The following is a 12,967-nucleotide window of genomic DNA, read 5'->3' as shown; positions in this document are numbered from 1 at the left end:
AGCACTGCCTGTCTCAGGCTGTTGTGAGATGGAATTAAATAATTAGGCTTGTCAATCCCATTGTTAAGTAGATAGTGAATAGAATAGTGTGGGCTGTTGCCCTTCACGGGAAGCCTGGTCGGCCTGCCTCCAGTGCATGATGGGGGATGGGATGGGAGGTCTACGTCTCCTAGCAGTGAGTTCATCCCAGTGAAAAGGAATCCTAAGAGACTATGTCCCAGAGAGACGAAGGACTGAGCAGAGCATGTGCCCGGCTGTGGCCAGTCTTTAGGTAGTTAGCAAAGAGCCCTTTTCCTCAAAGCCATAGACCACATCCTTCCTGTGATTCTTATGATAGAAACTAGGAGTCGTTCCACTTCAGAATCTGTCTCCTGGGGATCTCCGATTGACCAGTTAATATGTTTAGGTCTTAATATTTGGAGTAACAATTACATTGAGTTGGTGAAATAAAAATGGAACTTTTCTCTATCTGCCTACTTAAATCTAAGGGTATTTTATGGCTACTGCTATGGCTTGGATGTGGCTTGAATGTGTCCCCCAAGCGTTCATTAGAAGCTTGGTTTCCGGTGTGGCAATGCTAAAAGGTGATGGGACCTTACTGGGTACAGTGACACATGCCTATAATCCCAGCAGCTCAGGGGGTTGAGGCAGGAGGATCGTGAGTTCAAAGCCAACCTCAGCAAAAGCGAGGTGCTAAGCAACTCAGTGAGATCCTTTCTCTAAATACAAAATAGGGCTGGGGATGGGGCTCAGTGGTTGAGTGCCCCTGAGTTCAATCCCTGCTATACTCCCCCCCCCCCCCCCGCCAAAAAAAAAAAAGAGGTGATAGGACCTTTAAGGGGTGGCTCCTAGTGGGAGGTCAGTAGGCCCCTCCCTGTTCTGACTTTGTCTCACTTGCACTCCTACCGCTGTGACTGCATCAGCTACAAGGCCTTCTCCAGAGCTGAGCAGAAACCAGCATCAAGCTCTTGAACCTCCAAAACCAAAAGCCAAATTAACTCTCTCCTACTTTTTTCCAGTACTGGGGATTGAACCCAGGGGCACTCACTATTGAACTACATCCTCAGACCTTTTTATTTTTTATTCTTTATTTTGAGACAGGGTCTCAATAAGTTATGCAGGCTGACCTCAAACCTACGATCCTCTCCCCTCAGCCTCCTGAGTTGCTGGGGTTGTGGGCATGCACCACCGCACCCGGCTGAAACTTTTTTTCTTTATAAAGTTATGAATCATGGGTATTTCGTTATAGTAACAGAAAAATGGGCTCTTGTAGATTACTGATTGATGCCTAAAATCAAGGAGCCGGAGCATATAGAGCTGAGATTTGCCTTCTGAGTTCTATAGGAACAGAATAGCCTTCTGTTTTGGTAGCTTTATAACTTGTGCTCATTGGAGTTGGTCGTTGAAAATGGAGAATAAGTTCCTGCTTTGTTCCTGTGCGTCCCTTCCAGGCTTTGAGACGCCTCCTGCAGTTCCATGGGTGTCCTGGGGTGGGGAAGGGAGGAAGATCTGGGTTTCGGTCCAGATTCGCGGATTGCTGTCGAGCATCAGCTGAGCCTAAGCCATAGCACTGGGGCTCCTGTTTTGTGGTAGGGCTGAGGAATTCCCCTGCTTCCTTCACTTCCTCCACACAAATGCAGGCCCTCACGCTCACTGTGACAAAGCCACCCACCTGCAATTTCGCCACTGGGAATTAGCCTTGATCTGGAGGTAACCCTCTTCCTTGCCCTGAAGATTTTATGTTACACCCAAACCCATCTGAAGAGAGAGGATGTTCTGCCCCCGGTGTTCCCGAGGTAGAGTGGTACCCGCTCCTTGGCAGCGAGAGGTTGGCAGGCACCACTAGGCTTGCTCCCTTGAGAGTCTCTGCTGAACCTGTGGTCAGAGCACAGCTGGAGGAGGAGACCGCAACGGACTGCAGCTGGAACAAATCAGGTGAATCCCAGCTGTGAGCAGAAGAAAGAACCTAAAAACGAGAGAACTGTTCTTGTTTTGGTCAGAAGATCTCGTTTCTCCTCTTGAGCACAGAGACCCTCAAAACCAGTGCTCACAGAAAAAGGAAAAATATGGGTCTTGCACATTTGAAGCATCAAAGTGTCTGATTTTTTGTTTGAGCAAGGTTACATTGTCACAGAGCTCTCTCCAGTTTAAATTTAACACCCAGCATGGCTCCTAAAAGCCTTTAAAAGGTGCACTGGAAAATTCCAAATGTATTTGTGCTAGGATGGGCATGAGGCTGGGGAGCCCTTAGCTTTTGACGTGGACTTGGATTAGTGAGTTACATACAGGACACTTCTTTTTGCAGGAGAGGCTACACTTGGGACGGTACCATTCCGCAATGATGATGGCTAACATTAGTTGAGTGAATGGATTCTGCAGGCCAGGCACTTACTAATGTTATCTCTGTGATTTGACACACCTGCCCTGTTAGGCAAAACTGTCATTGTCCCCATATTACAGATGAAGAAACAGGCTCAGAGGAGGGATTTTCCAGAGATCATATAATAAAAAGGATGCAGGTGGTGATACAGCTTGTGTTTTAAACCACTGAGCACATCAGCTCTTATGGCAGATACTCACATAAAGTCTCTAAATTTTAAAACCAAAGACACCTCCCAGCTCAAATGCCAACATCGGAGTTTTATGCCAATTGTTTATCATCCCAGAGACATAGTCATAAGAGCGTGAAGGAGACTGAATGTTGTCTCCTCCCTGGGACCTGGGACTTGTCACCAGGCCTGCAAGCTCCCTCTGCTGAAGGGATGGTGTGTGCTAAGAGGGCACCTGGTCAGGTGTGTGGATCCTCAGGTCAGCTTCAACGGGACTTTCTCAGCTGTGCTGAGCCAATACCCAGGTGTCTTGAGAGTGTGTAGTTCAGTGGACAGGACTGACATGGCCCCTGAGCTTTGTTTCTGGATATTTATATGTTAGTTCCCATTGTTTTGGCTTCCCTTCAAGAAGCCTGGTCACTGTATTTACTTATCAACACCAGAGACACAGCTGGTGAGTACTTTTTTTAACAGCCAGACTATCAGCCCCTTATATTTAGCAGTGTTGAGAAAAGCATTTGTGAGAAAACATGGTGAAACTATTGACCATGTGAGATCAAGTGGAACCATGGAAACTGATAGTTTTATTAGTCTTACATGGTTCAGAATTTAAGCTGATAAACTGAAAACCAGGAGAAATGTACTATTGTTCTTATTAAATATGTGAGCAGAAAAGCAATGAAAACACCCTCTATCTCCACTTTTCCCTGCATTTCTTCCTCCCCAAAGGCCCTTCCCATTTCTTACAGGCAAAGTGCTCTAATTTCAGTCTGACAGGGTGACATGGTAGGTGTTGGAGGTTGATTGGATTGGCATGTGTTCTCATAGACGGCATTAGGCATGGTGCTGGGGTCCCTGGGTGGTGGAGCCAGCGTGACAAACAGTGCAGTGGAATCTGATGTCGTGTCCTGTTTCTCTGTTGGAAACCTTGTCTGGAGCCTGAACTGTCCTCTGAACTGTGGGATCAGGGTCAGCCTTCAGGCAGTCCATGTAACTTTGCAGTCAGCTGCGGCCAACTGCAGATACATCCTGTGGTCATCAGGGACCAGATGGGGAAGCAAGATGTACATTTCACAAAAGAGGGCTGTCATGGTCCCAGCTGAGGGGCTCCAGGCCTGTGCTCTGCAGAGAACAGGCTAGTAGGATCACCTTCAGGCTGGGTGCCGTGGCACACGTCTATAATCCCAGCTGTTTGAGGGGCTGAGGCAGGAGGATCACGAGCTCAAAGCCAGCCTCAGCAATTTTGTGAGGCCCTAATAAACTCAGCAAGATCCTGTTTCTAAATAAAATACAAAAAAAGGGCTGGGGTTGTGGCTCAGTCGTAAAATACCCCTGGGTTCAATCCCTAGGACCAAAAGAAAAAAAAAGAATCACCTTGGGCCATTTGCATATCATCTTCTGTGTACTTTTCTATACTGTAACGTGAGTGCTTTTTGAGGATATAGAATTAGAATCTTTCAATGGGAAAGTCTTACACATAATCTATAATAAAAAAGCACCTCCTATTTGTGCAGAGATTTCTGTTATTTCTGTTACAACCCTGAAAAATGAATATCTTGCTTGCCAGAGAGCCTGGGCCTTTATCGTCACTGATAAGAAGCAGAGTCTGAACTTGAATCCAGGTGGCGTGACTCCACCTGGACCGTCCTTCCTATTGCACCTGGATTCCTCTCTTCTCAGGGGAGCAACCGAGACCCTGAGAGCTCTCCAAGGAAGAGGGATGCGGACAGCAAATCTGTAGACGTGCGATGTGGAGTTGAGCATTGAAAGCTTAAGCATTGGGAAAAGCAAAGCTGCGTTTCCCATGGCGACACGGATTGGCGTGAATGTGAACCCAGTGTGTGGGGTACAGTGTGTGGCTAGCAGCACAGACATGCAGCCCGGGCCTGTCGCTCCCCTGCCAGGCTCAGCTTGCTCATTGTTGCTCTGGGAACTGTAACTGGAGCATTTCCTCCTTTTTATTCTCCGTGGTTCTGAGTCTGTGGTGGGAAGGAGGATCTGCCCTACTTTTAAACTTTTTTCCTAGAGTGTGAGGAAGGGAATTGTTTTTGGTGGAATCGGCCAGAGCGAATCCCTTACTAGATTTGAGGTTGCATTTTCCTGTATCATCTGTCATAACTTCTGGAAGCGTCAAGCCCACTTGAAGAAAGAGTAACTGTCTTTCCTAGCAATTTTGGACACCACCGAGTGTCTCCGATACTCTCTTCTCACACATTGGGCAGTTGAACGATGAAGTAAGAGCCGAACAGAGGAACAGTTAGGAAAACAGAGGTCACTTATTACCCCTGAAGGGGAGGATCCGGTGGATATATGCTGGACTCACAACTCCCAGTTGTCCATTCTGATTCATGAAATAACCCTACAAGAAGTCTTTTATTTAAAAGCCAATAATCTGTTTTACTGATCACAAACAAGAGTGAAAAACAGAAACACACTCAATTCCTGAAAGGAAAAAAGGTCCTCCCAGGATGAGCTCATGGGTGGCACGAAGCAGAGGAAATGCCTTCTGCTGCAGTTGTCAGGTCTTATCTTGCCAGAGTATGACAGCATCTGAACGAACACATGAGTGGCTTGACCTCTCGTCGTGGAGTAGTTACACAGTTATTTGCACATTCCTGGTTTGTAGTATGCCTAGTATTTCAGGAAAACGTGGATACGGATTCACAGATAGAGCAGTCATCGCATGGTAGATGTTTGGTAAATTTCAAATTAGATATTTGATGTCCTAAGTTCAGAAAATTGTGAATAAGCAGGGAATCTGCTTGTGAAAAGCTCTGCCTGAGTGGAATTTCCATGTGTGGGCAACGTGCTATCGAGGGGAAAAGATGGGCCAGGCTCAGTGGCTCTTTGGGGAAGTTGTGAATGGGTTTCTAATTGCCACACGTGTCTTCTGTTTTTATCCTACTTAACCACTGGGCGTCCTGTGAACGTGTTGACCACTCCCCTTTCCCTTAGCCTGTGTGGAAGCCCCCTTCCTGCGGTCCCCTAGGCCTCTGGGCCATGTACTCCTTGTCCTTCCCATTCTCACTCTCCCCCAGGGGAGTCTCATCCAACCTTCTGGTCTTAACTTCTGTCTGTGGGTTGCTGCGTACAGACCTGCACCCCATACACCCTACCTTCTCAGTCCAGACCTGTGCACCAGCTCCCTGCCAGCCTCCCCTCAGAGGTCTCTCTTCCTGCCTTTCCTGTTACTCCCTCTATCCCAATCTCAGTCCAGCCTCCCGAGAAGCCTTCCTGAAACCCCTGACTGTGTGGGGGCAGCCAGGCAGCTAGCCCAGCCTGATCACCACTGTTATTAAGGCTTTTGTGAGCCGGGGGCAGCAATTCAGTGAGACCCTGTCTCTAAATAAAATACAAAATAGAGCTCAGGATGTGGCTGAGTGCCCCTGAGTTCAGTCCTCAGTACCAAAAAGAAAAGAAAGAAAGAAAGCTTTTGTGAATCTGGAAATTCTGACATTTTATAAAGGAAAACTGACATTTTGTAAAAGAAGACATTAAATTATTTTTAGGACTTGGTCATGAGATACTCAAGGAGCCCCTTGTGACATAGGGTTTTTGTGCACACTTTCTATGTCCTGGTACAAGGTGTTGTGCAGAATCTGCCCTGGAGCATAATGTGATGCCCAGAGCCACTTATCCAGGTTCCTGTAAGCCTGTGTGTAGAAAGTGAAACCTGAAGTGTGGGACCACGTGGGTGTGGCTGGCGTCTCCCTTGCCTAGAGTGTGACAGCTGGTTGGCCAACACAGGGGCTGATCAAGAATCCCAATATCTTCCCAGATGTTAAATACTAGTCAAGCTTACTGCCTGCATTGTATGAGGAAAAATAAGTAGAAATTCAATGTTGGCAGCAGTTGAAGGATATAGAAATCACATGTCCCAGGTAATAGAAACTACAATTCTTCAAAAAAACAACAAAAAACATTTCAACTTTTTTTTTTAACCTATTCCAACTTTTGATGTATATACACATCTCATACCTGAGATGCCCACATGTGTCCTTTATCTCCTGATAGCAGAAGATAAGGTCTGTCTTCTAACCAAGAGGGTAGTACTAGTTCTAGCTAAAATCTTTTTTAAGTTTATTGTATTTGTTAAATTTAAAAAATGGGTAATTCATAAAACTTCTGAAATCACATCTTCGTTCCTCACTCCACTCCCTTCCTACTCTGATGCTTGCTCCTCCGGAAAGTCATTGGCCTGAAGAAGAATAGTTTGCACATTATCTAATCACTGTGGCGTCCCTCCACACTCCCCACCAGTGTCTGCATATCTGTGTCTCAGTATTGTTTTAACATTTGGGCCTCTGCCTGGGGAGTGGGTGGTTCACTTTAAGCTACCCTACTCCAGTCTCGGCAGAGAAAGCAATATTTTGTTATGAGGTTAAGTTTCTAGCCAGGCTTTGGCCAAGGCCTTTCCCATGTGGGAAGAGGAAAGCAGGAACAGCCAGCGAGAAGATAATTCTCCTTGAATTTGAGCTCATTAAAATCTTCCCTCTTCCTCGGTGGATTATTTATTGATGGAAGCATCTAGCTAGTACTCTTCCTTTCCAGAAAGAATTAGCATCTACGATGTGATCATTGCTAAGGGAGGGGATTCTTTATCTTTTCTCTGTGGGGATCAGCTGTCCCCCAGTTGCTTATTAGCACAGCCCACTTTGGAGTTGTGTGTAGGTATGGAGTGAAGAGGTTGGAGTGAGATTCCTGAGATTTATAGGTAATGAAAAGAACAGGTTGTATCTAAGACACCATGTGTCAAAACCTAATTGTTCTTAGGGGACTCGTGTGAACGTGCGGTCCTTGGCATTTTCCAATGTGAACATTTCAGCATTCTTTCTATGCACCTCCTTTTTATAGAGGCCTTAACATGTTCTGGTTTTGCTGCTATGGTGCAGGACAGTCTAGCAAAGTGGAGTTTCTCATCTGCTGATCTGCAGCAAGCTTTAAACATCCTTGTTTCTTTTGAGAATTACTGGGGTTGAACTTGACAATGAAGAAATACACTTTTGAAAACAGATGTTTAAAATCCTCTCCCACCAGAACTTTTTCCCCCCCTAAATATAACATCACCTAAAAGTCTAGGTGCTTTTCACATCTATCAGTAGAGATGGTATGCAACTTGAATGGAGCAGATTCCTGGGGAGATTAGCTGCAAACGTAGTGGAGTTTGGCCATGTTATGACCCGGTAGCATAGAAAAAAAATGGTTATTTAGGCGAATGTTTTGAAAAGATTTTCTCCTTTCTTTTGATGGTGATTAATCTCTAGATTCAGTGCAACACCACTTCAGTGTGTTCTTTTGCTTGTGGGGCTTTAATAACCTGACATGCTGAAAAGCAATCGTGCTTTTCCCTATTTGTATGATCAAACTGACTGCATATTTTCCAGCTGTTACCTTCTAAAAGTAGACTTTACCCACTATTATATATAATTATAATGCACCAACCAAAAACATTGGCTCTATTGGCCTTATGAAAAGACACACATTTAAATTGTTCTCCTGCTCCTCAGTATCAAGGGAATGTGAAACTAGCCTTGATCTTGGGTTCTTTGTTCATAAATCAGGTAGGACTTGGGCATCTCTATCCCCTCCTTACCATCTCTTGTTCCAAGATTCCTGTAAGACATCATTTACACCTGGGGATGTAGCTCAGTGACAGAGTGCTTAACTAGCATATGTGAGGCCCTGGGCTCTATCCCTAGGACCACAAAGGAAAAAGACATCACTCGATGCCTTCTCTGGCCCAGTGTTCAGAATTCTCAGCAGAGGAGCTAGTTTGTTTCCCTAGACCTTCAGGGACCAGCTAACCCAGCTGAGAGAGCATCTGTGCTGGGTGGTTGGGTGGTTGGGTAGTGGTAGTGGTGGTGGGCACATTTTAGGGTTATGTCTTCTGGCACTCTAAATGCCTCATTCCAGAGACTCTAGTCAGTTGCATGGCAGTGACATCCGTAGAAAAGCCAGTGGGGGTTGGACCATCAGCACTGGAGAGTAGAAGGCAGGCAGCTTTCCCCGTCTCCCTTGTAGAGTATCTCCAAGAGACACAGCACAGACCCGTGGGCATGTGAGCTCCGTGAGCCTCTGTTTCCTTGCCCACTAAATGAACATAGGAAGTAGAGCCAACCTCACATACGTGGGGAACTCAGTGAGATGGTACTAACAGCACCCAGCTGACCTGGGCAAGTTTAGCTGATATTCTTTATTCACCTTTCCCTCTGTGTGTGGACCCGTTTGGAATTATCCGTTACTCTGTGGTTCCTGGACCAGCAGTTCTTGTAACATCAGGAGTAACCTGTTAGCCTATTCTAGAAGCAGCCCTCCTGCCAGGTGGGTTCCTGCAGTGCCAGTTATCAAAATGCAGGATGGATGTGCCAGAGGCGTTTTGTAGTTGGGCTTGCATTTTTTCCTCTTTTTCAGACCAAAAAAAAAAAAAAAAATTAGTGGGATGAAAGGCGAATTTGGGCCTCAAGGAAAGTGAGATTTTCTCTGGCTCTTTAGGGTCCTTCTGTGGACATAGTAGAAATCCATCAGGGACAAATCTTGATGTTACCACTGTCCAGGAAAGGACTGTGCTGGTCGGACTTCACCATCACAGCCCCTGTTTTCCTCCTAAGGCAAAGCCAGGATGCCACTCTCGTCCACCCTTCTTTCTCTTTCCTGTGGCCATCAGTAAAGGTCCATCCTTTGGCTTGATATTGTGGTCAGATGATAATGCTCACAGTGTGGATAGCCATGTGCCCACCATGAAGACATCCTTGCCGTTCCGTTTCCTCTCCTTTGTAGGATGCATTGGGCTTGTTCAGTTCGCACTAACATGCTTGAAAGGAGTTAGTCGTGGGATTCCACGTCTGCGGTTTGGAACAAAACTCTGGATCTGTGACTGTTGTCTGTTACATTCAGCGATTCAGCTGACACCAGCAGGTAGTCATGTCTTTGTGCCATGATTAAAACATTTCTCTTTTTCCTTTTAGCTTCAAGAGGCTGACATTGTGGTCTTGGGCTCACCTAAGCCTGAAGAGATTCCACTGTCTTGGATCCAACCAGGAACCACTATTCTCAACTGCTTCCACGACTTCCTGTCAGGTAAAGGTCCCAGCGTTGGTGGGGGCCCCTGACGAGGACAGAAGGAGTGTGGGGGGACTTGGTCTTGCAGAGGAGCATGGTGGCACACACCTGAATTCCAGCTACTTGGGAGGCTGAGGCAGAAAACGCAAGTTCAAAACCATCCTCAGCAAGTTAGCGAGACCCTGTCTCAAAAAAAAAAAGAAAAGAAAAGAAATAAAAAGGGCTGGGGATGTAGATCAGGGTCCCTGAGTTCAATCCCTCCCTCCAAAAGAGTGTGTTTCTGAGGTGCTATTATTTTATTGACATTTATATTTGGAGTAATTTGGGCAGTTTTGGCTGGAGATAGGTGAATCTACTTTCATAGATTTTTAAATCTACTTTTCTACTATAGATCTATTTTTCTACTATTCTTTTAGGATCCCTTTAAACTCTATTATATGAAAGTGACATATGTTTTATTTAGTGAAACTGCCTTAATTTTAATAACATTTCTCTTTAGAACTCTTATTTTTGAAAAAGGTGTTCCTAAAAACAATAGGTTTCAATATCACAATGGGGGGCAGGGGGGGACATGCTGGAGCATAAAAGACCAAAGCCTTCTATTTTGATTTAATGATTTCATAGTAGTTAACTTTAAATTGTATCTGGTTCTGTTAATTTTAAATTTTATCTGGAGTTTTCTTGTTGATTTTTTTTTTTAATGCCCAGGGCCTAAAATGGTACCTGACACATAGTAAGCTCTCAGTCAATGTTGACCTTTGAATGAGTGAGTAAACGTGGACTCCACATTGTAGTCTGGTTGTAGTTTTTAAGTTAGACATTTCAGAGAGGTTTCCCTGAACTTGTCCCCACTTCAACACAGGGCTGACGGGGCAGCTGTGGAGACAAGGTGAAAAGTCCCACGCTGATTATACAGGTGGACGTGTTCCAAGTGCCGTCCATAACAGCACTGCATTTCTTCATAGTTAGTTTCATCTTAGTGACTTGGATTACTATGAAAATTGAACCTAGGAGTAAGTTATTAGCAAGTTTCCTTCTCCTCTTGTCATACTCTTGCCACTCTAAACAACGAGTAGGCTCTTTGAAACATTATTAAAAGGAGAAGTGTTTTTGTTTAAACTTAAGACCAGAAAAACTTTTAATACCCTTGTGGCTGAGTGAAGGCAGCGTTTCATGATGAGATTTTCATCTCGTCCTAAACGTACAGAGTCCCTCCTCCTCCTCTTCCCCTGTGTGAAAATAGACGGGACCCGGTGATTTATGGCGAGGTAATTCTGCAGAGGCATGTTATTGAATATCTAATCCTTGGAGAGATTTTCCTGATGGCTGATGTCCCAGAAGTAGTGCTCAGAAAACAATTACACCCAACATTGGGTCTATTCATTCCACTGTTGCAGGAGTTGAATGTATAGATTTTAAAACAGTTTGTAAATGGCAGTGATCTGTTTTCTAGCTATAAGAATAATCACAGCTTTTATTACTAAAAATTATTTTAAATGGAAGAAATGTAGTGTGAGCTCGGAACGGCTTGCTTGTTAAAGAGCAGAGCCCACCCTAAGCAAGACCGTTTGGTATTCCAGTATGAGGCCTTATGGCTGATGGACCTTTCAGAACAGGGAAGCTGGTTATGTCCCAGGCCTAGAGAACAAAGTCAAAACAGCAGCCCGGTGGTTCAGAGTGCTTTACAGCATCATTTTAAGCTAACATAGCTGTTTTTAGTGTGACATCAGGGAAGGACCATAGGTTGCATCCCACGGCTCATAGTAATGGACTATAGGATCCTGAGGGGCCTTGGGCCTTCCTTTGTGTGAGAGAAGGGGGAGAGGAAAGAGCATGGATTTTGGAGTTAGGGCTTCCAGACTTAAAGCAAAGAGCATTGGTGCCTGGGCATGGTGACACCCTATAATCCCAGCTCCTTGCAGGGCTGAGGCTGGAGGATGGCGAGTTGGAGGCCAGCATAGGTGACTAAGCAAGATTTGTCTTTAAAAATAATAATAAGGGCTGGGTTTGTGGCTCAGAGGTAGAGTGCTTGCCCAGCATGTGTGAGGCAAGGGGTTTGATCCTCAGCACCACATAAAGTAAAATAAAGACATTGTGTCCGCCTATAAGTAAAAAATAAGCATTTAAAAAATAATAATAAAAAAAATTCTAGGGTTGTAGCTCAGTAGTACAGTGTTTGCCTGGCATGCTGAAGACCCTGGGTTCAATCCCCTGCACACCACACACACACACACACACACACACACACACACACACACACACCAGAGATGTTTTTGTTGTTGTTTTGTTTTTTAAACTGAATTTCATTGCAGTTATAACTGTGTGACTTTAAGGAAATCACTTGAGTTCTCTGTTCTTCAATTTCCTTGTGGATGAAATGGAAACAAGGCAATTGGGAGAAATAAATGAGACAATACCTCAATTGTACAGTTCTTCTTTCATGTAAGCTGCAATAAACGTTGGTCTGCTTCTTCTGTTCCCCCCTCTGCCACCTCACTCCTGCCTTCTCTCCAATATAAAACAGCTTTCAGACTTTGGTTCAGTAGAGTATATGGTTCTATTTGAAAAATCATGCCCAAAGAAGTCTAGTGAGATTCTGAGTACGTAAGAAGTTTTAGGAATTAGCATGCTTACTATTTAGTAATGACCCTAATGCATTTGGAATAAAATAAGGATATTTGCTTATAACTTTTGAAATTGATTCTAAAATCCATTGTATGTGTTACCTGATTTCCTTTATTTTTTCTAGAAATCCTAGGTATTTTGGATCTACCCCTTCAATCTATTGCCAGTTTCCATGTCAAATGTTAATTAGCTCTAAATAAAATATATTTAATTTTTTCCTCTTTTAAAGGGAGTACATCGTTTAGAATATGCAGCCCCGTGTTAATTCCTTCTCGGTTTGGTTTCAGTCATTCCAAAAGGCTTGCCTATATATGTTGACACTCAAATTTTAATTATATTCCTTTTTTCATTTCTTAGAATATATAGTTTTTAAAAAGTGTAATATACTGCCATTCAGTAGTGGGATTCAGGTGGTATGAGCTAGGAGGGCAACTCTTGAGGGCACTGTCACAAAATTATTCTAAATGACTTGTACTAATTTTATTTATTGCATGTTACCTTTTTATTTTACAACATCAGTATATTTAACAGAAAAACTAATCAATAGTGTTTTTCTAAAAAGTTTTATCTGTATTAATTTCTACTTTTCAGTTCTTCCTGATTTTAAAACTTTGCGTACATATTTCAGAATAACTTGCCATCCCAAATAGGGAAAAAAATCTTTGCATTTGATCTTTGGGTTCATAGAGCACTTTTGCAGTAAGAAGGGTGTCCTAGGCCAGAGCTGAGCTCCT

At 44.1% G+C, this 12,967-nt stretch overlaps 1 protein-coding gene across 1 annotated transcript in view; it reads left to right on the top strand.

The window, feature by feature from the left end:
- Window positions 1-12,967, top strand: part of Mthfd1l (methylenetetrahydrofolate dehydrogenase (NADP+ dependent) 1 like) — a 189,341-nt gene that overhangs the window by 22,950 nt on the left and 153,424 nt on the right. The window contains exon 8 of the mRNA XM_027939442.3: window positions 9,515-9,626. Within this exon, the coding sequence (XP_027795243.2) occupies window positions 9,515-9,626 (112 nt within the window). The remainder of the gene's footprint in view (window positions 1-9,514; window positions 9,627-12,967) is intronic.

Source organism: Marmota flaviventris, chromosome 6 (genome assembly GCF_047511675.1).
Source record: "Marmota flaviventris isolate mMarFla1 chromosome 6, mMarFla1.hap1, whole genome shotgun sequence".
Lineage (NCBI taxonomy): Eukaryota > Metazoa > Chordata > Mammalia > Rodentia > Sciuridae > Marmota > Marmota flaviventris.
This window is presented reverse-complemented; position numbering and strand designations above follow the sequence as displayed.